This window comes from Dermacentor variabilis, chromosome 6 (genome assembly GCF_050947875.1).
Source record: "Dermacentor variabilis isolate Ectoservices chromosome 6, ASM5094787v1, whole genome shotgun sequence".
NCBI lineage: Eukaryota > Metazoa > Arthropoda > Arachnida > Ixodida > Ixodidae > Dermacentor > Dermacentor variabilis.
Window position 1 is genome coordinate 14,575,136 of NC_134573.1, and position 23,888 is coordinate 14,599,023.

Below are 23,888 nucleotides of genomic sequence, written 5' to 3' on the forward strand. Positions count from 1 at the left end.
ATAAGGTAAAAGTTCTTTACGTGGCTTTACGTAAGTTCGTATGTTCGTGGCGTTACGTAAGTTACGTGGTGGCTCCACCGCATGGTGCTCACTGCGCATGTTCCTCTGGTTTGGGCGGTCTATAAACGAGTGACGCAATAAAATGATGTCAGTTGAGAGTAGCGCCTCGTCCTGTCGTCTTTCTTGTGTCTGTCTTTTTGCGCTAAACAAAGTATTCATGGATTCGCACCAACTAGCCCTCCAACGCATTGTGCTGAACTATCAGGTAAGCAATTTACCAACAACGTTATGAATGCAAGCAGCTGACGCAGAATAATAGCAATAATAACGCAGAATAATAAGAAAGCCCTGGAGCAGGTCTCTGGCTAGCACAGCGAGACCCGTGCACACCTTTGATGATATTGTGGTATTCATGGTAGAGACAGGACCGTTCAACCTTGCACACTGTAACACTCTATGTATTTCTTTCAATTTTTCATGTACCAGCCTATGTAAACTGCACGTTGCAAACAGTAAACTCATTGTTATTGTCGTACAGAATGTTTTCGTGTTTATTGTATTCTCATTTTAACAGCGGACTTTTTCGAAACACTAGTAACAGTGTACAAGTATGGAGGACAGTAAACATGCAACAGGAGCACTGGCTTGCGACTGATTATTGAAGCAGAACAAGAAGAATACGCACGCACCAGGCAATGTAAAAAACGTAAGCAAATGAAAATGCAGGCTAATAATCATGTTTGACATTGCTAGAAATGCCAGAAAACGCAAGCATGAGTGACGTCGTGAGTTGATTCCATAAACTGCGAGACGGTTCTAAATCTATGCAGACTGCCATGTTAAATCTTGTATAGGCTTTAGTTGATTAAATAAATTCTACAAATGCTAATAAACTGTATTGAATAAGGTGTTAAGATGATCAATTTATATGTAGCTACGAATGCCTTAGTCACCACATTTAGAAAGAGGAAGGACTTCCGTTTGTTTCAAAGATGAAAGAATAATATCTGTTGTGAGACAACGCTGAGAAAGAACAGCGACACTATGGAGTCCATTGGGAATAATATAATGTACAAAAACGCGTTAATAATTACGTCAGGGACTCCATATTTCTTAAGTTTGCAGACATACTTCTATATTTTGTAGAAACGAACTGATCGCAGACAACATTGCTGTAGCTTAAATGAGGCATAGCATTCCTGACTTTCTAGTGTAAAGGTTTAAAGCGCTCCCGGTAAGCTAAGGGGCCCGTTTTCCAATTTCTTCTAATTAGCTCTGGTATAACCGACTTCCAAACATGTAGAAAGGCTGAAGATACCTAGGTGCTGTCATTGTCGTCTGTTTTACGGAGAACCATATTGTTCTGGCGGCCTGTCTTGCCACTATTAGTATTTAGTCGGGAGCGAAAGTTTCGGTATATATGCAAACGACGGCCAGCGGCAGGCAGACACGACAGTAAGCGGACGGGTATACTGGACTCTACTCCGCGTATACTCGACTCGGGGCTTCTCGGTTAGGGCTAAAACATTTTTCCTTTCTCTTCCTTTTTTTACACTCGTTTTAATTGGTGTTCAAATTATACCAAAATATATCGTGTACATAGGCGCGTTCATGGCCGCATGCATGCTTGAGATTCCGGAACCACGATGGTAGGACTCCTGAGAAAACCACTGACCACTGAGACCACCCGAAGACCACTAAAACCACAGACCACTGAGAAAAGCCGCCGGTGACGGATAAATCAAGGGGCCTCTTAGGCATTGCAAGGCCCTCTGGGTTGGACTTCTCCGCAATAAGGTAGCCTCGCCGCCTACTGGATTATCTCACTGACCTGTCGGATGCTCGGTTGCCATAGTCGGAAGTTCAAATTCTCGTATTAATTTTATTTTTTATAATAGTTTCAGGATGGCGAGCTCAACTTTCACCTCCTCCAGTGCACCACATCTCCAGGCTTGGAGGGGCGCCTGGCACCGGCGAACGATGCCGAGAGCCAGTGGGGCTACGCTAATCCAGGTACAACCAAATTAGGAAGGGCCGCTAAACTTCACCAAAGACACTCCCTCACCAGAACAGGAATTGCCCTCCCAGGTGCAGTATTCGGCCACAAACTCGCCAATGATATCTACAATTAACTCACGGCCCTCAGTCCCCAGCAGCTGCGGAACATCTGTCCAAGGCGGCGGTCAGACCTGTAAAGCAGCAGAGGGTGCTAATAATCTCTGGGTCCAGAAAGGCCACCAATGGAAAGTGTCCCTTGGAACGTTTAACACCCGAACCCTTTCGATTGAAGCTAGCTTAGCAGGACTCTTTGAGGAACTATAAGACATTGTTTGGGATATCATCGGCCTTAGTGATATTAGAAGAACTGTTGAGGTTCATACATTGCTGAATAACGAACATGTCCTTTGCTATAGAGGTCTCCCACATTAGAAGCAATACAGGGTAGGATTCCTAATCCATAAGGACATAGCGGGCAGCATTGACGAATTCTACATCATTAATGAGAGGGTAGCAGTAGTCGTAATCAATCTTAATAAGATATATAGATTAAAGGTAGTACAAGCCTATGCTCCAACATTCACTCACGACCATGAGGAATCAGATCAGTTTTATGAAGATGTTGAATTAGCGATGGAGAAAAGTGCAAACTCAGCGTACTGTAGTAACGGGCGACTTCAATGAAAAAGAGGGGGAAAAGCAGGTCGGTGAATAAGCAATTGGCAAGTATACGGCGTCGATTCTAGGAATGACAAAGGAGAGATGCTGATAGAATTCGCAGAAAGGAATAAGCTGCGAATAAAGAGATCCTTCCTCAGGAAGCGTAGCAACAGAAATTGGACCTGTAAAAGCTCTAATGGTGAAATAAGAAATGAAATTGATTTCCTGCTTTCTGCCGATCCAGGCATAGTGCAGAATGTAGAAGTGTTAGGTAGGGTAAAGTGCTGTGATCAGAGGTTAGTGAGGGCTAAGATTTACCTCATTTTGAAGAGAGCAAAAGTAAAATTGATGAAGAAACAAGCCAACCTGGATGCAGTAAGAGTACAAGCAGACCAATTCAGACTGGTACTTGCAAACAAATATGCAGCCTTATAACAGAGACATGAAGATGGCATAGAGGTAATAAATGAAACCGTATCTAGGCTGGCTTCAGAGGCAGGAATTGAAGTGGAAGGCAAGATACCAAGGCTACCATTAGGCAAGAGAGAGAATAAAGTATCCTTAACCATAAGTATCCTCACGTAAAGTATCCATAAGTAAGTATCCTATTGTAAAATATCCTTAACCTTAATTATACTCAAGAAATGTAGGAAGATACCTGTAAGGAAAGGGGTCAGACAAGGAGACACAATCTCTGCACTGCTATTCACTGTGTGCTTGGAATAAGTATCAAGCTATTATACTGGGAAGGCTTAGGAGTAAGGAGCGACACCGAATATCTTAGCAACCTCCGGTTTGCAGATGACATTGTTCTGTTCAGCAACAGTGGAGACGAGTTACAACAAATGACTGAGGACCTTAACAGAAAGGCTGTAAGTGTAGGGTTGAACATTAATATGCAAAAGACAAGGATAATCAAGAATAGCTGGGCAAGGAAACAAGAGTTCAGGATTGCCAGTCAACCTCTTGAATCTGTGGAGGAGTAGCTTTACGTAGGTCGAGTAATCACAGGGAACCCTGACCATGTGAAGGAGATTCACAGAAGGATAAAAATCGGTTCGGACGCATATGGCATACATTCTCAGCTCCCGACTGAAAGCTTACCGTTATCATTGAAAAGGAAAGTGTACAATCAGCGCATTTTACCGGTGCTGACATATGTGGCAGAAACTTGGAGACTGACAAAGATGCTTGAGAACAAGTTAAGGAGTGCGCAAAGAGCGACGGAACGAAGAATGCTAGATATAATATTAAGATACAGAAAGAGAGTGGTTTGGTTGAGAAAGCAAACGGGTATAGCCAATGTTCTAATTGATTTTAAGGGGAAAATGGAGCTAGGAAAGTCACGTAATGTGCAGGCTAAATAACCGGTTGACGATTAGGGTTACAGAATGGGTGCCAAAAGAAGGAAAGAGCAGTCGAGGACGGCAGAAGACTTTGTGGGGCGATGGAATTAGGAAATTCGTGGGCATTAGTTGGAATCTATTGGCGCAGGACAGGTGTAATTGAAGATCGCAGGAAGAGGCCTTCGTCCTGTATTGGATGTAAAATACGCTGATGATGAGGATGGTCATTTTATCCACTGCTCTTAAATAAAATTTAAAGGTGTCGTACAATGGCAGCTGAGCCTTTGATGTGCCGACAGTAAGCCGCACGTTTTCTGTTCGGCCATGGAACCGCAAGGCGTGAATTTCACTGTAGAATTTCACCCTTTCAGTTTCCCAGAAAGCTCACGCGAGACAAGCAGGCCAAGGTCTGAACTATTCCTCACATTTGAATAAAATTGCATGGTCAATTAATTATCATTCATTTCCTTGCATATCTATTATACCTCGTTTGTGCTAATAATGATGGAATACATGAAAGTTGAGTTGCTATACTTAATACATCATGTTTACAATGGCTGTCCTGAAAATTAGCCAGGTGCATGACTTTGGCTGGAAGGCCTTTCATTTAAAGAATTGTGTGCAGAAAAAAGAAAACACTGGTGCTCAATGCCAAAGTCTCTGTCAAGTGTTTACGCAGCCGAAGTTGATGCTAAGCGCAAGTAGATCCACAAGCAGTAAAACTACGCCGAACTGTTGTCTACTCTAGACCAGTGCATATTGTAAATCCGAATACTACGCTCCGTGCCTAGGGGCTACAAGTATAAACTTTTTTTTTTAGATTCTGCGCTTCGTAAGCTTTTCACGCTGATTACAACGAAGGCGCCAAATAAAACAACGGACGGAGGAAGGAGACACGAGACAACCACGTAGGATGCCTACGTGGTTGTCTCGTCTCTCCTTCCTCCGTCCGTTGTTTTATTTGGCGCCTTCGTTGTAATCATGCATAACCAACTCGACCACCAGCACGTGCTCAGTTTTCACGCTGAATATATGTTCTGAAGGCGAGGCTGCTATTCGGCTTATACGTCATGAAAAGAGCTGAGCTCTTGGCGATGGAATATTGGAGCGTAGAATGGTGGGACTAGAATGGTGAAGTCGCAAGGTCAGGCGACTTCACGACGAAAATTTAGCGACAGAAGCTAAGTATTCTTTTTGTTTAGTAACACTGATGATTAATGAATATTACCGTCGGAATCTTGACAGACTCGTGTGTACTGCATAGATTCTATATCGCTAAATATTCCATACTAATTTCATACCGTGCCTTCCTATTCGTATTTTGGCCTGTCTAACGCTATATGTCATTAGAAATGCTATATATGTGAGCAGGCAGACCTGAATTATTACAGGATGTACGACAAGGTACCTGCGTTAAGTAATGGGGGAAAATAGAGCCCCTTATTGTATGTATTCATGTCATCTGAAAGCGTCTCTGAATGAGATGCTACATGTTTATAATATCAGGGCATTTTAGCCTTCTGTTAAGCTATTGGGAAAAACGCTGTATACGGAGTTCTGTTGTGTTTGCTTCCATCATCGCTTCCAAAAGAAAGTGTCTGCAAAAGTAAATCTTTCTCTGGCATCATTCATTTCGCCTGGGCATCACCACCTGAACTTTATGTTTTTGATCTGTCCCGATGGCATAATTTACATCGCCGAAAAAAAATACGTTTCGAAAGAATCGACCATCACAGGATCACGATAAAGCCCTGTACGTTGGCGCGAGTCATCATCTGCGATAATGATAAGAGCGGCAACACGTTGTTTAAGTATGACTTGTCACGGCAAAGAGCAGCTATAGTGTCTAAAACAACAAAAAAAGTCGTCGACATGCCTTAGAACCTTAAAACTGTCAGACGAATTGAAAACACGATCATTCCAAATACACAGATGGCGCTTTTGTTCTTTCTTTCTTTCTGTTCTGCTCCTTCACGCACCGTACTTTGCGATAAGAACAACATGTACTCCCCAACCTGACCAAAAAAAATTATTTTCGCTTACCATCGACGTCTCCAACGCATCAAACAAATTGTTTCCCGCGTTCACGAAGGAGCCAGTCGGCCTCGTCAATCTGGACATAACAGCACGCAAAGAGTACACTATTATTCCCAGATAGCCACAACCATCCGATAGATGTACCAGATTGATCCTAACATCCAGCATCCAGTACAATGGACGTACAATGGCATCAAAGTTTTGGATGTCCGATGAAAATCCAATTAGTTCGTTCATCAGACGTACAGCAGACAAAATGAATGCAATCTTATTAACGCAAAGGAAATAGTGCAAACTGCAAAGGAAATAGATTTATTCACGCGCTAATCTGGAATTTTGTATCGTGGTTCCTTTTTTGCGATGTCAAAAATGATCACATGACATACAATGGACGTACAATGGCATCAAAGTATTGGATGTCCGATGAACATCCAATTAGTTCGTTCATCATACGTACAGCAGACAAAATTTCGTATGTCCATGTAACGTCCATAAAGTTTATACTTTAGGCGTGCATTGGTAGCCCCCCCCCCCCACACTTTTTTTTTCGCATTGTCTACGCGCGCCTCTATCATTTTGACGTGGACGATGCTGCGCAGCTGGAGCCTGCAGTTCCGTGCGACGATCGCGCGGTGTCATCAGTGAACATGTAAAGGGGAAAATCAGGCATTGCTACGAACGGTTGTTCGTAGCAAATGCTACAAAAGAAATCCATACGGGTTCCTCGAAAAGAACCTGATTTTCCCTTTATTAATTCTCTCCACCTTGCGGGTTTCCGCATAACTATTGCGTCAAAGTGATGATGTAATGGATGTCGATAGACGTCCCATTTTAATGACTTTCTTTATGACCGACTTTGGAAAAGTAATTGAAGAAACAAGGTACAGTACGTTTGGGAATGAACTGATGTACATAGTAGAAAAAAGTGCATGAAAATTATATCAAGGCACCCTACTTTTGTCTAGCACCAACTAACTTCTTTAAACAGCGGCGCTTCCCGTGTGGATGTTACCGCGTGGCATCCGACACTCGACACTCCATCTCGGAGGCCATGCGCGTCGACAGCACGCTCGAAAGCAAGGAGCCGGAAGCGCGCCACAAATTTTGCACTAAATGAAGAATGGTGTTTAAAGGCGTCAGAAAAGTTGAATGATTTAAAGAGATTTTACGCAGCATCATTGCCCAATTATCAATTATTCTCACAATCGCGTGCCTGTCATACGTTATTAATGCAAAGAGGAAATAGTGCAAACTGCAAAGGAAATAGATTTCCTCACGCGCTAATCTGGAATTTTGTATCGTGGTTCCTTTTTTGCGATGTCAAAAATGATCACATGGCAAAGCTGGCTTGGAATTGGTGGATGGCCATGTTTGTAAAAATATTTTTGTTTTTGTCGTTACCCTCCTCCCCCTCCCCCGAGATCTTCCAGTATTTATTCCATTGACAAAGGAATAAAACGATAGTTGCAAGTAGCGCTCTGTGGTTTGTGTTTCTCTTCTGTGTGTGTCGTCGAAATGTTGCGCAATCGAGCCTCTAATATGCTATACCAACATGCCCAGTCTTCAACCTTAGCAAGTGTCATACGTTGTTACCGGTGTCCCCCAGGGAGCAGTCTTACCCCCCTGTTATTTTTAATCTATGCCAATGACCTGCCATGTAACACAAGAACCAGATTTCGACTTTTTGCTGATGACTGCGTCATCTACAACGCCATCCATAACCCTGGTGATTCCATTGGCCTACAAAAAGACATAGACGCTATCGTTTCATGGTGTGAAAAATGGTTCATGCCTCTTAACCTAAATAAGTGCCAATGTATGTCCTTTTCCCGTAAGCGCAGCATTACAAATTTCGTGTACCACATAAGCTCAACTACAATACCACGAACAGACTGCTATAAGTATCTAGGTGTTCAGTTGACATCGTCCTTATCATGGGTCTCTCACATCGAAACAATATGCGCACACGCCTCGCGCACACTTGGTTTTTTTGCGTCGCAATCAGAAATCTGAATCGCCCACTATTAAAAAACTTGCATATCAGACATACGTTTGGCCGGAACTGGAGTACGCATCATCTATCTGGCACCCCTCGCAAGCATATCTCACCTTCGAATTAGAAGCGATTCAGAATCGTGCTGCACGCTTTATCATGTCAAACTACTCAAGTAAAACCAGCATAACTGAACTAAAACGCGCACTCGATCTTCCCAATCTCCAATCACGTCGTATCATCTCGCGTCTCTGCATGCTTCACTCTTTCTACTATCACCCAATAGCCAGACACCATTGACTACAACCCCCGCCTAGAATCTCTCCCCGCCTCAACCACAGCTGTCCAATCGCGCACATTCAGTGCCACACGTCTTCGATGAAGGATTCTTTTTTTTTTTCCTAATTCAATAGCGCTGTGGAACACTCTTCCCGACTGTAGTCTCTTCCGCCGACCACACGACTTTCTGTGTGAAACTGACAGTCCACCGCACCTAGAATGGGTTTGTTAAAAATGCATTTGCTACTTGACCCCTCTTAAGTAATTAATTGATCGTGATCCGTTCTCATGCATATTATGTACTTAGCAGTATTAATGTAGCATGTATTTTGTTGTATTTTTAGTTTCTACAGTGATATTGATGATAGTGCCGCTTGCTCGGTTCCCTCCTGAGCGTTGTTTCCTTTTCTATTCTTCGTCTATATTTTCTTCCTCTTTTCCCTCCTTTGCGTGATGAAGAGTTCCTCGCACTTTCTTTGCCACCTCTTTATGTATGGCCTCCGGTCCTTTAAGGCTTCAATAAATGAAATGAAATGAAGTAAGCGCAGCCATTGCAATGGCGCAGCAAGCAAGCGTATGCGGGCATGTGTGAGCTTGGGTTCCAGTGCAGGCCCTGAGCTTTCTCTATGACTGAGCCATGCTGCTCTATGCTGCGCTCCCTTAAGGGCTGCAAGAGATAGCGCTAACCTTTCTGTTCTCACAACGAACCACTTTTAGGTTGCGATGCTGATGCTGTAACACTTCATTTCTTATTCTCCATCTGTCTGCAGTGGTGCCCGGTCGTCAGCAGGTACATGGTTTTCAAGGCATGTCGGTGGTTTGTTTTTATACTTTTTTTCCGATTTTATGCCGGTAATTAGTCCTTAGCATGGGCCGGAAGAGCTGATGCACAAAGCAAACGCCCAGTGGTTGCGGCAGTACCCTTCAAGGCATGTAGATGCTGTTTCTTTTCGGAATAGTATTAAACTGAGCCAATACGGCGGTTTCGGAATTCAGCGCCACCTATTGAGAACGACATCGACTATGAGATCGGCGCCATTAGCTGGGCGAAGTCGGCGTCTCCGCGCACTGACGAAGCGGACCGGCAAGCAAAACTATACTGAGCGCCGAAGTTTTCATCTGCCTGCCCGACGAATTTCCTATGAATCCGGTTCTCCTCGGCATTCGGTAACATGCCTGTGCATTGCTGCGTGCCGCTTTGCAACCAGCGAGGAGTTCTGGACGACAATGGCTCGAAGGCGAGTATGCGTGTGTATACATTTCGTTTACTATTTGTTGCGTCTCATGCGCGTGCCTTACGTCGCTGTTATCATCTTACAGGTGTCGTTCTTCTGTTTTCCGAAGGATCCGCATCTGAAGAAGAAATGGATTGTAGCTATTAAGCGCGATGAAGGAAAGATTTTTGTCGTGACGAAGCACACAAAGGTGTGCTCGAATCACTTCACCACCGACATGCCGAATGTAGTCGGCGATCGGCGTTACCTCCGTGTTGACGCCGTGCCGAGCGTGTTTGCCTTTGGAAAACCCAAGCCACCAGCAAGAAAAAAACCGAAAGAACGACAACAGTGTCTCACGAAAATAAAACTGTTTTCCGCCGTCGGCCAGGCTAGCAGCTCCGGGTTTGCGTCACAACCACCGCTTTCTCCTAGTAGTGATGTCGCCGCGTCGCGGGATTCTTCAACAGCTGTTGAAACTATGGATGCCACAGAGTGTGCAAGTGTTTCAAAGCCGGCCAGTGCGACCCACGTCCGAGACCACGAAGTTTGTGATTGTGCATGTGCAGTTAGAGTGCTGGAGCTCTAGAGGCAGCTTTCTGTACTCCAAATGCGCATACACCAACTGGAAAGCGACCTAGAAGGTAGGACCGAAGAGGTGAAGTCTGCGAAAGCAAATGCAGAGCGAGTGCCTGAGCTCGAGACGCAGCTCTCTCTGCTTCAAGTGCGTATACAACAACTGGAGAGCGACTTGGAAATTAGAACGAAAGAGGTGAATTCTGCAAAAGGTGTGCTTTATAAAGCTCAGAGAGAGTGTGAAATACTCAATATGAAAAACAAAAAGCTTGATCGGCATAAAAGCAGGCAATTTTCTGTCGAATGCTTCAAGGACAGCCCTGAGGACATTAGTTTCTACACTGGGCTTTCAAGCTTTGAATCATTCATGTGCTTCTTCTGTTTGATAAACCCCGGTGAGTGTGTGGAAAATATAAAAGTATGGTCTAGGAGCTATTCAAGTTCGTCAAGTAATGCAGGGAGGCCGCACATGCTGACGGCTAAGGACCAGCTTTTTCTTGTTCTCGTAAGGTTGCGTCTTGGGCTTTTCGAAAGGGACCTTGCCTACAGGTTCAGGGTGTCCATTGCTACAGTATCCAGAATATGTACCACATGGATCAGCTTTATTTATTTGCAGGTTGGCCAGATAGACCTTTGACTGAGCAGAGACAAGGTTGACAAGGCTATGCCAGCCATCTTTAAAGAGCGATACCCATCAACAAGAGCCATTATCGACGCAACAGAAGTGAGATGCGAAGTTCCAAGCTCTCTGGTCCTTCAGTCGGCGACCTACTCAACCTACAAGTCAACTAATACAATGAAGGGTTTGGTTGTCATTTCACCTGATGGAACGATCACGTTTCTGTCAAAATTATGTACAGGGTCGGTGTCAGACAAAGAGCTCGTTGAAAAAAGTGGGTTTTTAAAACTCGAGTTTGAGCGTGGCGACTCGGTAATGGCCGACAAGGGCTTTAAGATACAGGACCTGCTCAGTGCAAAAGGAGTTGCGTTGAACATTCCCCCTTTCCTTCGGAGACAGCACCTTACTGAAGAAGAAGTTAGACAAACAGAGGAAATTGCAAGTCTCAGAATACATGTCGAGCGGCGCATTCAACGTATTAAGGCATTTCATATTTTCGACAGGCCCATCCCACTGTCAATTGCACCGATCATTAATGAAATTTGGGCATTGTGTGCATTCTTAAGCAATCTTCAAAGTCCTTTAATAGCAACCTAGGATCTGCAGCAGCAACAATCTTGCTGCAGTGATGTGCAAGGTGTCAGTTCAGTACTACATAACCTTCGCAGTGACTGCCAAGCTAGCATGGCCAAAGCAATGAGCACATGGATTCAATACTCGTTTCAAGAAAAGGATACAAGGCATTGTCAATAGTATCACAGCTTTATTAATAAATACATAAATACATGTAATCTCTTGCATTCAACATCCATTGTTCGCACTGCATGTTTTTGCCAAGTACGGCAGAAGTGAGGAAAGATAAAAGCTGTCCAACCTATTTTTGCATTTCTGCCATTCATTTTCACTGAATCGAATTCTTTCGACAACTAGAAACTGTGGAGCATACATAACAAAGTCAGCCCAAGTAAGCCCTGAAAGGGCCATCTGCCCAAGAACTTGGTAATAGTAATAGTGGGTGCGGTTTAGCCTGTGTGTGCAGTAGCTGTCTTTCACAAGGCACGAGCCATGAGTGCTTGGTATTTTCAAGTCTTTCATTGAATATGGGCACTTAACTTCGACAATGCCATGAGGATTCGGTTCCTCTGGGTCCCACACCACACGATCAGGCGATGCACCGAGCCATGGGCACGTGGGATCCACAATAAGGCCGCAGTGGAAGGTCTGAATATTGTGCCGGAAGGTTCGGAGGGTTGTTTCATATTTTTGAACAGCCATGGCTTCGCTTGAAACTCCGTACCTGAAACAGAAATACCGTGATGCAAGTTCTGTCTTTTATTTGCATTCTGTGATACAATCCACGTTAGGCAGTACATACGGTGTGTATACATATGCTAATATTGTAACGATGTTGAGGAGCACAGGTTAATAAAATGATATTTATTAAAGGCCAACCTGTACCCATGACTAAAAGCTTGATTAACAATATAGTGTGCAAAGCTACTCCTATTTCAAAGGTTTTTGATCAATGTGTGACAACAGGTGCACATGTGTAATCTATTAATAACATTGTACCTGTACATTCATTAGCGCCAATCACTTGTAGCCACCGTGATTCACTGGAAGCAAGATTATCCATAGCAGATGTAAACAAGGAAGTGCCTCGCCTGTACACTTTGTCTTCTGGTGCTATAGTTTTCACTTTGTTGTGAACTAACTTGGCCAAGAAAATGTTTTTGGACCCGTACTTACTGGATGGCCCTTACTCTAGACAGACCTCGGTCTGTGGTGAGGTTCTGCAGGCCTTTCTCTGTCCAATTCTCATGTGTAACAGCAACACCAAAATTGGAAGCAGTCAAGCGGTTTTTGCGAGCAGCTTTCCATGTCGCACTTTGGCTCTGCTGGCGAGAGGTCTGCTCGAGCTGGCGAGCTTCATCAACATACAGCATGAGAGCCTGCATATAAGGGTGCAGCACATGTTAGAGTTCACACACAGAAAGCGGACATAACAGAGTCAGCATATTTTTGTAAACTAATAAAACTGTTCGGTTGCTAAGCAGAAGAAATAGTGTTATGAAAATGTAGGTTAGTTAGCACAAGTAATGTATATAGCGAGTAGCAAGAGCACACGTTGAAAAACACACGGGAACTACTTGGAAGTCGTGCACAATGTTATTGCATTTTCTGGCTTCATTCCATGCTACATGTATGCTATGAATAGGCTCTGCTGGCAAGAGCTCTGTTCAAGCTGGTGAGCTTCATCAACAGACAGCAAACAAAAGCCTGCGTGTAAGGGTGCAGCATATGTCAGAGTTAACGCACAGAAAGACATAACCACAGTCAACATAACTTTGTAAATATTATGTTTGGTTGCTAATCAGCAAAAGCGTTATAAACGTGACGAAGTGGGTTAGTTAACACAAGTTATGCAGCACGTAGCAAGAGTATGCTACATAGGTCGAAGACATAAAGAAGCGAAAGTTGTGCACAAGGTTCTTGTGTTTCCTGTGCTTTATTCCATGCTAAATGCCGGCATGCTACACGCATGTATGTGCTTGCCTCGATTACAGCCTGCTGCATTGGTGGCAGGCCCACGCACGACACAACAGTGTTTAAGGGTTCTGGAAAAAATGCTGGCTGCATGGGTGTCAACTTTGTAGTCACCCCAACCTGAATTTCTGGGCATAAATAGGTGGTGAAGTCACGTGGTACAAGTGGTTTCTGGCTCCACAAGAGGCTGCCTTCACATGCCTCGCCAAACAAACTGTCTGCTTTCTTTAGTGTTGCAGACTACCAGTGTTCCAGAAGTGGACTCGCAGTATGTGCAGCCATCTCTCTTGCGAACTGCCTCGCAGCTTTCTGAACATCTTCGACGCTCCTCGGTCTTTTCCTGGCTTCATAAAGACGCTATTGGAGCGGGTGAGAAAGACCGTCTGGCCGTGCGGCTCTCTAGTCAATTTCGTCGACGCTAGAAGCCAGTATTTTGTGCCCCCGGGGCCTCCTCCAGATTTGTGGCAGTTCTGTACATGACATTTCCGGCGGAGCCTCTGCATACCCGTTATCAAGAAGTAGCACAAGGACTTTCAACAGTCCCATGACATGGTGACATGTGCCGTTCTCTCTAGCAGCGCACTCACATGTACACTCTTTCACAAAACCATCGTGCGTCAGCAAGGCGGTCACGGCATACGGTGTTGCAGTCTTCTTTTGGCTGCTGAAGCACTTAGCCCGTACGCGCACGAGCGTGGAATCACTGCATCGAAGTAAGAAGGACAAGTTAATTTCTGCTGGCGCCAGCATAAACGCAGTCATTACAGCTGTCGTATCGGGCGACACGTTATCCTTCTGCACGGCAACATATCACTTCGCAAACGCATGTGAATCAGCCTGTGTGCCTTGTGAACGGTCGTTGTATCGTTTAACAACAAAAACGCTAGCAAGCAAGCGAAAAGAAAATGATAGCCAGGATACTTACTGCGTTGTGAATGAACGTGTTTCAATCGTCGAGCATTGGACGTAGCTTTCTGCGACGAACTTATGGCTGCGTAGTGCATTGCGGTTTCCGACGCTTCTCGACGTGCGATACGCCTCTATTTTGCCTATACCAAGGCTTTTCGGTATGACAGCGAGGCTCTTGGACCACGACATGCTGCTGCTGTGCGTCAACCTAGCGACCAGCGAACACACCGCACCGCTCGCACAGACCAACTAACGGCGGACAACTCATAGAGTAATAGAGTAACAGCACGGGGAGCCTCCTGTGTCAGTGTTGCCAGACTGAATTAGGAAAAGGGTCTATTGGTGCATAGCTAAGACTAGTTTGAACAGCTGAACTGCAGCCCGAAACAAATGGCGATAGAGAAGCGACGTTCTTGGTTGTCTCCCTTTGGCCCGTGTTTCAGTTCATCTTCTCATAGTCGTCCTGCTCTTTCTTGAAATGTACGTGCTTCTCGCGGTCCGCAGCTTTTGTGCACAATGGCACGATGGTGTCAGTGGTTCTGGCACACGTTTTCGATAGTGGTGCTCGATGTTGTGAGGTAGTCACCGTTGATACATTGCTTTGGAGGTGCTTTGTAATAAGGGCTGTCTGTAGAGCTACGCGATATTTTGCACGCTTTGTTGCTACTCTGTACATTTCCACAGCTCCTGTATATAGCGTGCAGTATGACGTGCTTGTATCATTTGTAGGCACAAGCCATGAACTTTCACGTGTTCTTGAACAGTCGATCGTTTTGCGCTACATATAAAGCTTTGCTGTGCTCTACTGCTTGCAAGGACAATCTTATTGTCAGTAGTACTATTTAAGCAGATGCCTTAGATCTGCCTCCATGATAAAGATGCTATAGGTGTGGATTTATACTCTGGGATTTTAAACTAATCGCTGAATTTAGAGAAGCTGAAAACTGATTACTCTAGGCGTCTTAAGCTACCTTGTATGCCTTACCCACGCATTCAGAAATACGCCTTAACTTGAAGCCCATGCTTGATTTCGTCGAGATAAAGCCCGATGCAAACGCGCTCAAGGAGAGACAGTGAGTGTCTTGGGCACGTTCACACCTGTCGTTATAGCGACAGTCAAGCATGGGCTTCAAGTAAGGGTGAATATCTGAATGCGGGGTAACCCGGGTAAGTAATAAGCGACGCGTTTGCATAGTTGTAAAGATTCTGTCCGTTTTTTCAGGCTTAGGATGCGCAAGCCAGCCAGCAAGAGAGTAATCTTCCAAGTACGGTTCGCCCTCCAGCCCCACATAGCATCGTACTGTGTGCTTTTAGGAGTGCTGACAAATTTTCTTCCTCTTTTCAAACTGGTAGCGGTCTAACTTGTAGTCACGGTAATGACTACAAGGCTAAACCTCAGTATCTTCAGCACCCAAAAATAATATGCCCTTTGAAGTGGCAACCTTAAGATGAGCACTCACTGTAACTTGTTTCCTTGGTAGTACTGCTGCGGGGGCCAATGCAGTCAATCACTGCTGCTATGTTGAGCCCAGGGTATGAACACCAACCAGATAACGCTACAGAGATGTAAATGTACCAGCTCGTCTCCAGCATCAGCTGAATCAATACTCCAGCCTTTCGTTGCACCAGACTGCATTTTAAGTAGTGCTGCATGTTTTGAAAAATGTGACAAGTATATTATCCTGTTACATGATGTCAGGGCAGAGTGTACGGAAAGCAGTGAGACAGTTTAAAATGAAAGGGCTGATTGAATACTGCTACAAGTGGCTTGGCACTCTCAACAGCATTGTGTGACCTGGTACCACTGCATTTGGTTGACTAGTGCGTGCCAAGTATGCTGTCGTACCAGGTAACCACTAACTGCAACTACATTGACATTCCTTATGACCCATGAATCTACACACGAATTGGCTGTAGTCTTACTCGCATGGAAATATGGTATATTTATTCTGTTCTAACAATTTATAGAGCACACCATTTTTGTACTTATAATGCATGCTTACTTATTCGAAGAAAATGACTTCCTCGTTATAACAGTCTTCATTTCTAAGAGTGAGAACAATATGCTAAAGCTATTTTTTTATGCAGCAGCTGTCTTCCGAATTTTTCTACTTCATGGAGAAGCTAATTTGGCACCATTCTGCAGCAGGGGGTTGCCTGCTTCTCTTACAGAATTTATCATTGTGCTAAAGTATTGGTGGTTTTCAGTTTTTCCTATAAGATATGTTGCTCTTTTGGGCCTTCAGCTGTTGCTCTCATTTATGTTTCACTACATTGCTTCTATTCTTATTTTTTTTTTGCTGAATACAAGGCTAGTAAAATAGTGCTTTGACGTTTTCATATGTGAATTTTGTTTTTGTTCATGAGAATTAAGTCTGATAAGGTACCATCTGTGTTTTATTTTACCGGAGAGAATGCAACTAACACTGCACTGTGAGAAGTGTTCCCTTGCAAGCGTTGCTTTTAATGTGTCATTTTATCTATCCTTTCGTATTGTTATGCTTAGCTGTTATGCATATGTGGTATTTTCGTATTGGTTCGTGCGTTAAGTGCTCATTGTCCCTTTCAGATACGAAGAGATAGTATTATGTTGTATTTTTACTGTTCACTTTGTTTTCATTAGACAGCGGAAGTCTGCCATTGTATTTCACCGCCAATATTGTGTACATCATTACGTACTTGTCGAACGGTTGATAACAGTAAGAAGTTTCACAATAAAAATGCAGGTGGTGACAACGAACTTTTTCTTCGTTTAGTAACAGTGGTACTTTGATTTGTTCTTCCAAACAGTCCAGGACTGTCTTGAAAAGCTGCGTACGAAAATTATCACTGACTGTAGTAGCGTCTCGAGCGGTCTGGGGCAGTCTGGGACAACAAATTGAAGAGGCCCAGTGCTTGCACGCATGATGAATAAAACAAACAGCCAAAAAATAGTACAAGGCACATCCAGGGGATATATATTAGATGTTGCAGATACAGCCATATGTAGTACAATGGATGTCTTGTGGATGTTGTGGACGTCTATTAGATGTTGCATATATCCAGCCTTGACATCCCCACAACGTACCACTTACATGTTCTGGATGCATTTGCGATGATCCGTAGTACATCCATACAATGTTTTCTGGATAAATCTGAATATCTAATGGACATACTGAATGTACAAGGTGCACATCTAATGGATGTATCTGGTTATCTGGGTTGATGTGTTTGTAAGGTGACTTCACAATTTCGAAGCATACGTCCGCCTGTTTTATAGGCTGCTATTGACGCTTATCAACGAGGTAGCCAGCATAGCACTATCGACCAGTGCGCCTGAAGATAAGCGTGACAAAGTCGTAGCATAAGCGCGTCAACGTTTTAATAATGCACGTTCCATTACAGCAAGCGTGTATAGTATTGGAAGTTCTGTCAAAGAAAAAAATGTATGTTGAATGCCGTCGACCATTGCTGCTCTCCCGCAGATCCCACATTACTTCGTGCCTGAGTTATAAGCATCCAACAGACATTTATTCACACGCGTTGCGTGCGCAAGTGCTGCACATTAGCATAGATTCTCATGTTTAATTTCATTTTATTACCTTAAAAGCCCCATAGGGGCATTACATAAGGGGTGGACGTACATATATGTATTCTACATCAGTTTAAGGATAACAGAGCATAAGTGTTAAATACAACACACGTGAGAATTAGGTACATAATTCCATCTAGTACACACATAGATAGCATATCCCGTACGCATTTTTTTTTATTCTGAAAAATGGTCTGTTAGTTTTTGCATGAATGTAGGTGCAGATGTTATGGCGGCAATTTGGTGGGGCAGGTTGTTCCAATCTGTTGCTGCGCGAAAAGGATGAGCCTGAAAAAGTGGTAGTATGAGTGCGAGCGTTGCCAACTTGGTACGCATGCCGAATGCGATGTGATATACGGGCAGGGGGAATAATGTATGGCGGTTCATTAGGTGAAGTATCATAACGTAGACGTAGAAACTACCCAGTCTTACAAATGCCTTACTAATGACTTACCCTTGCTAATGGCTTGACTTGGAGTTCACATGCGATGACGATTATCGAATGTGACCAAACCGGATTCTTTTTTCAATGACGATACGTTGACATCATAGGAATATGTTGAATGGATTAACTTTATGGCATGGTTTTGCACCGATTCAAGTGCGTTGATTAAATATGCTTGATGAGGGCTCCATACGGCACATGTATATTCGAGTTTAGGTTTGATTATGCTTTTATAGGCTAGCAATTTCACATGCCTGGGCGCTTGCTTTAGGTTCCGTTTTAAAAAACCGAGAGATTTATTAGAAGATGAGATGACGTTAGTAATATGTGTGATCCAAGTCAAGTCATTAGTAAGGGTAACACCAAGGTATTTGTAAGACTACGTCTACGTTATTCATTTTTTATGGGTAAGCTAGAGGGTTACGTCGGCGGGAGAATACCATTACTTTTTATTTATTTGGGTTAAGTGTCATTAACCAGCAATCGCGCCATTGTTGCAAGCGGTTAATATCCTCTTGAAGGGAAATTTGGTCAGACATGTTAGTAATTGTTTGGTAAACCACACAGTAATCTGCAAACATGCGAATATTTCAGTATACATGCAGAGGTAAGTCGGTAATATATATTAAGAAGAGGAGAGGCCCGAGGACAGATCCTTGTGGAACTCCAGAAGTTACCGGTAGGGAAAGAGATGGGCTGTTCTTAACAAGGACTAACTGTGAGCGGTTACTAAGAAAAGCTTCAATCCATCGCAATATATCGGGGTGCACATTCGCCAGAGATCGTTTTAGTAATAGTCGCTGATGTGCTACCTTATCGAATGCTTTCGCGAAATCTAGGAATACTGCGTCTGCCTGCTGGTTAGTATCTAGATTAGTGTGAAGGTCATGAAGGAAAACTGCCAATTACGTTTCGCAGGAAAATGCCTTGCGAAATCCGTGCTGTGAAAAATGAAAAAGTTTCCTGCGTCTAAAATTTCATAATTTCTGTATAAATGACATGTTCCGGATTGTGCAAGGTATGCTTGTTAGTAAGATGGATCGATAGTTAAGTGGAAAGTTCTTGTCACCTGATTTGTAGATGGGAACAACCTCCCCACGTTTCAGTCATGTGGTATGATGCCAGTTGAGAGTGACTGCGGAAAGACCAAGCATAAATAAGCAGCACTGATGTCCTAAGTATTTTTTAACACTTTTGAGTTTATGTTATCTACTCCGGCTGAGGATGTTATTTTAAGATTCGCAATCAGAGTCAAAATACCATCAGCAAAGAAGGTTACTGATTGCATGACACTAGTTGTTAACTGCATAGGAAATGACAAGCTAGGTTCATAGTTGAATAGTGACACAAAAGCTTTACTAAAAAGATTAGCACATCCATCATCTTCGACCATTTCACCGTTCTATTTATTTATTCACATACCCTATAGGCCCATTCGGGCATTACATACGGGGAGCTGGGGGCGAGCCAGTTGCAATTACAAACGTGTAAAAAAAAGAACATTGGTAAGATACAGTGACATAATTATATACAGAAAGAATAACATACGCAAGTAAGCACTCAACACAGAAATAATAACACATTTAGAAAAACCTTCAACTTGTTAACAAAAACATCATGGTTAATGGCAGATACAATGTCCCTCGATAGTTTATTCCAATGATATATTGCCAAAAGTAATGGTGAATGACGGTACAGATTAGTGCGAGCAAAAAGAGGTTGCACTTTAAATGGGTGATCAAGACTAATGCAACTAACGCAATACTGCTTATATCCCGAGGATTGATCAGCTGCCTGAACTTTCTTGGATTAGTGACTAACATTTTTGCTAAATCTTCGTGAAACAATTACTGTTTTTCCTCCCGAATAGCTGATCAATATGCGCGTTCCGCTGCGTAGTATTTATCCCAGGCACATGCGCTTGTCTGCCTTCTGCTGCACGGTACAAACGTTTTTTTTTGTTGTTGTTGTTGTTTTCGAGCCACTTCCATGGCTTCTGAAGTTCTGTTCGAAGCGTTATCTTTGGAATGAACCTGTCAGCTAGATCATTTATTTTTTCTTTGAACTTTTGCAGTTAGTATGAATATCGTGTTTGTTAAAGGATGCCTCGAATAAAATAAAGAAGTCGTTCAGATTATCGTGTATAGCCTCGTGGTTGCCTTTGTTAAAAAGGCGTATTGTCTTTTGAAGTTTCCGACGTGGAAATGGCGCAAAGTGAAAGAAAGCGTGAATAACCTTATGTTCGCTAATTTCATTCAGATAGGTAATTGACGATAAACTGTGTGGTCGACTTGTTAGTATGAGGTCTAATACGTTAGCTGCGTCTTGTGTGACACGCGTTCGTTCAGATACAAGTTGAGTGAGGTTAAAATTAAAAGAAACATCAAGAAAATTTCTTGCTTCTGTCTGATTCACTAAAGACGGAGCTATATTGTGCCAATCGATATCTGGAAAGCTAAAGTCTCCGAAGTGGAGCAGGTCAGTTTTGGGGTATTGAAAGGTTAGTTTGCAGAGTAAATTGCTAAGTTGACAGGCAAAATCTGGGCTACTGCGAGGGGGTCTATAGCAAACGCCCCAAAGAACTGATTGTGGAGCGGCGTGACAATGAATGAAAAGGATTTCTAAGTTGGATGTGACGCTAACAACAGAACACGATAATTGTTGACTGGCAGCTGGACGCCTCCTCCTCGCGTTGTCGTGCGTTCCTTCCGAAACACGTTAAAATTCGGTAAATCAGCCAGCACTTCCGAGTCTGGAATATGGTCACTAAGCCAGGTTTCCGTGAGTACCAGCACGTTGCCTTTAGATGTTAGTACAAGACACGTGTTCGCGTTTTGCAATGAAGCTTCGTATGTTAGTAAAGATTACTGAGATAGAAGTGCGTGATACAACTGCTATTCGGGAACGTCGATTTATTTTTTAGGTTACGAAGTGGTTGCTATACTTCTTTAATTGTCTGCGAAGCTTCACCATATGCGTAGCGCTTGAGGCCTATGAATAGCGTTTTAAAACGCAGGGAAAACGGCACAGACTTAGCTTTTGCGAAGGCGACAAGGTGTTTGCGAGCATACCTAACATCGGGCGAAAAATCTTCGGCAACACTGAAGTCAGCGCCTTTAAGATTACGGCCATTTCAAGGACAGCTTCCTTTGTTTAAAAAAATACAGATTTAGCTATAATTGGGCGCTTGCGATAAGGGGAATACCGACCAATGCGATGCGCTCGCTCTATTTCCTCAGGGTCAAGCGGTACTTTCAGACGATCCGAGCAGTGGCGTAAGATAATTTTTTCCGATCCGTTTGATGGCTCTGATGCTGATGGATCGCGGAGGCCATAAAAAATCTAATTGTTTCGCCTTGACCGGTTCTCAGCATCATCTACACGGGCATCCAGTTTATGAACCAGCTGCGTCGTTCGTTCACTGTCTGCCCGTATGGATTGCATATCGGCTTGCATGGATAAAACGCTTTAGTAATTGCCCTCCAGGTGCGTCAGCCTCTCGCTCAGAGTCTCTAGAGATGCAGTCGTAGCCATATATTTGTTTTTGAGATCTTGCTTCTCAGCGATAATCGTAACTTGGCCAGCGGATACCTTCTTCATTTCGGCAAGTAATGCTGCGTAATCCGGAGAGCGATTACTTTCAATATCCCCAGAGAGTAACAAAAGCATCTGATCACACAAAGACACTCAGAAACAACACACAATGAGCACTGCGGACTCGGTACCTGCACAAGATAATAATTATTGGTGTTCTTAGCGTAAAGAAAGCTTGGTTCACAGACCTGCATGAAGAACAGCAGCGGGTTAGTGGACCGCATCGTGGCACTACCACCGAGCCCACAGTGCGCCAGGGGTGGTCGCTCCTCTTTTACAGGCAGCTGGATGGTCGTTGTCGGTGGCAGCAGGGCCAGAGGCGTTCCGTCGAGGATCCATCCTTTCGCTGGCAGCGTCGCCAGACGGGTTGAATCGCTGTTGGTTCCGATATCCCATGTTATTGCGCTGAAGGTGGTGATTCCTTACATTGTTCTCATTTATGCTCGAAATTCCCACTTTCATGCACCCAACGCAGCCTACAGAGAGTATTTTTTTTTCTCCACGCCAGGCCCTTCGTCAGCTCGTGCCGTAACTTGCGGTAGGGAACGCGTGGAAATCACAGGATCAAGGGAGATGAAAAGGCTCTAATAAAAGCCCTCCTGTATGACAGAAAGCCAAGGGCTTCAAGCGCCGCGCAACGAGGTTCATTATGCAATGCTTACCATGAGCCGTCAACCTTGTGAACCGGCGACGGAGGCAATCGATTGGCGTTCTAATGCTTTGTTGTTTTACGCAACCAACTCTATCAAGGTTCCCTCGTTTTGTTCGGACGATACAAACAATGCGAAACAGAATGGCCGACACGTCCGCGCACCCGTCCACTAGGCGCGTATCTGAAGAAGAAAGTCATTTGTTAGGACGATCTCCACAAAAATCAATCAACGCTGTTTGATCCGACGCCAGGAATAAAATTGCATCGATCGAAATCCCGCAATTATTTGATCGACCTGTGCTGCAAAAGCGAGTATCGCCACAATTCACACGCGACCAATACCAGCAGCCGGCCACAGCGGCCTGCGTGCGCTGTCGCCAGCCACCCACGGTGCTCACAAGGCCAAGTGAGCGCGCAAGAAAGCCCTGCTCGCCGGGCGGCGCACCGCGAGCGCCCCCGCGCCGACCGCGGTGGCGAGCAGCGCGAGCAGGCCCGAGGCCCTGCCGAGCGGCCACACCCGGCAGCAGTGAACAGTGGCGGCGCCGCGACGGAACGAGTTGAGTGTCGCGTTGACGTGCTCGTACATCTCCGGCCGGTGCATCTCGGCCGACCGCTGCGCGAGGAGAACGACCGAGTTGCAAGCCTGCTTGCTGGCACAGTGCGCCGCTTCGGACGTGAACAGCATGAGCGACGGGAGGCACATCGCGTTGAGCGTGACGCACACGCGAGACGGCAGGCACCACAAGTCTCCGGAGTCGATAGCGATCAACTGGTCGACGCTAGCCAGCGTCTCGGCAATAGAATGCATGTACCAGGCAAAGCTGCAGACGCTGAACGAGGCATCAACCACTTTTATCGTGCGGCAAAGCAGGCTGTGCGTTCGTCGGTAGAAACCGAGCGACTCGTTGTTAAGCTTCGGCGGCTCAAGTTGAAACAAGGTCATGTTTAGGCGCTTAAGCTTTGCTTCGATGGTCACGAGTATGTAATAGGCCAGCAGCATGCTCATCCACACGCTTCCTCGAGCAACTCCGTAACGTACGGCGACTTGTGCCAAGCTGACGACAGCTGAAGGGTTGGCACATACAGTGTCATTCCCACGGAGACAGTCTGCAGCCGCAGAGTCGCTTCCTTCGGCGTAGCACCGGGACAATTTGGAGGCCATCGTGAGACCTTGCATGGCCCACGCACAGAAAGTGACGATGAAAATTCCTCGCTCCGGTGGAGAAGAGTCTCTCTCGAGTCCACCGTCTTCGTTGAGTTTCCGAAGCGTATGACCCAAACTGTTGGCGCTCTTATGCATTGACACGTACACTACGAGCGCCGACAAAGTGGTGATCAAGCTGCTCACGGTGTCCATGGACATGCCCCACGTAAGTTCGCTGACGGCTAAGTGGCTGACATACGTGAACATGACAAGGGCGATCAGAAGCTTCCAGGTGCAGTCCAGC

At 44.6% G+C, this 23,888-nt stretch overlaps 1 protein-coding gene and 1 pseudogene across 1 annotated transcript; one reads left to right on the forward strand and one right to left on the reverse strand.

Annotated features, from left to right (window-relative positions):
- Nucleotides 1–10,572: 10,572 nt before the first annotated feature.
- Nucleotides 10,573–12,069, forward strand: LOC142584558 (uncharacterized; annotated as a pseudogene).
- Nucleotides 11,524–13,362, reverse strand: LOC142584560 (uncharacterized). Its single transcript, XM_075694661.1, has 3 exons — nucleotides 13,279–13,362; nucleotides 12,472–12,674; nucleotides 11,524–12,019 (listed from the first exon to the last, which is right to left on the reverse strand). The coding sequence occupies exons 1-3, from the start codon at nucleotides 13,360–13,362 to the stop codon at nucleotides 11,524–11,526; spliced, it is 783 nt and encodes a 260-aa protein (XP_075550776.1).
- Nucleotides 13,363–23,888: the final 10,526 nt, after the last annotated feature.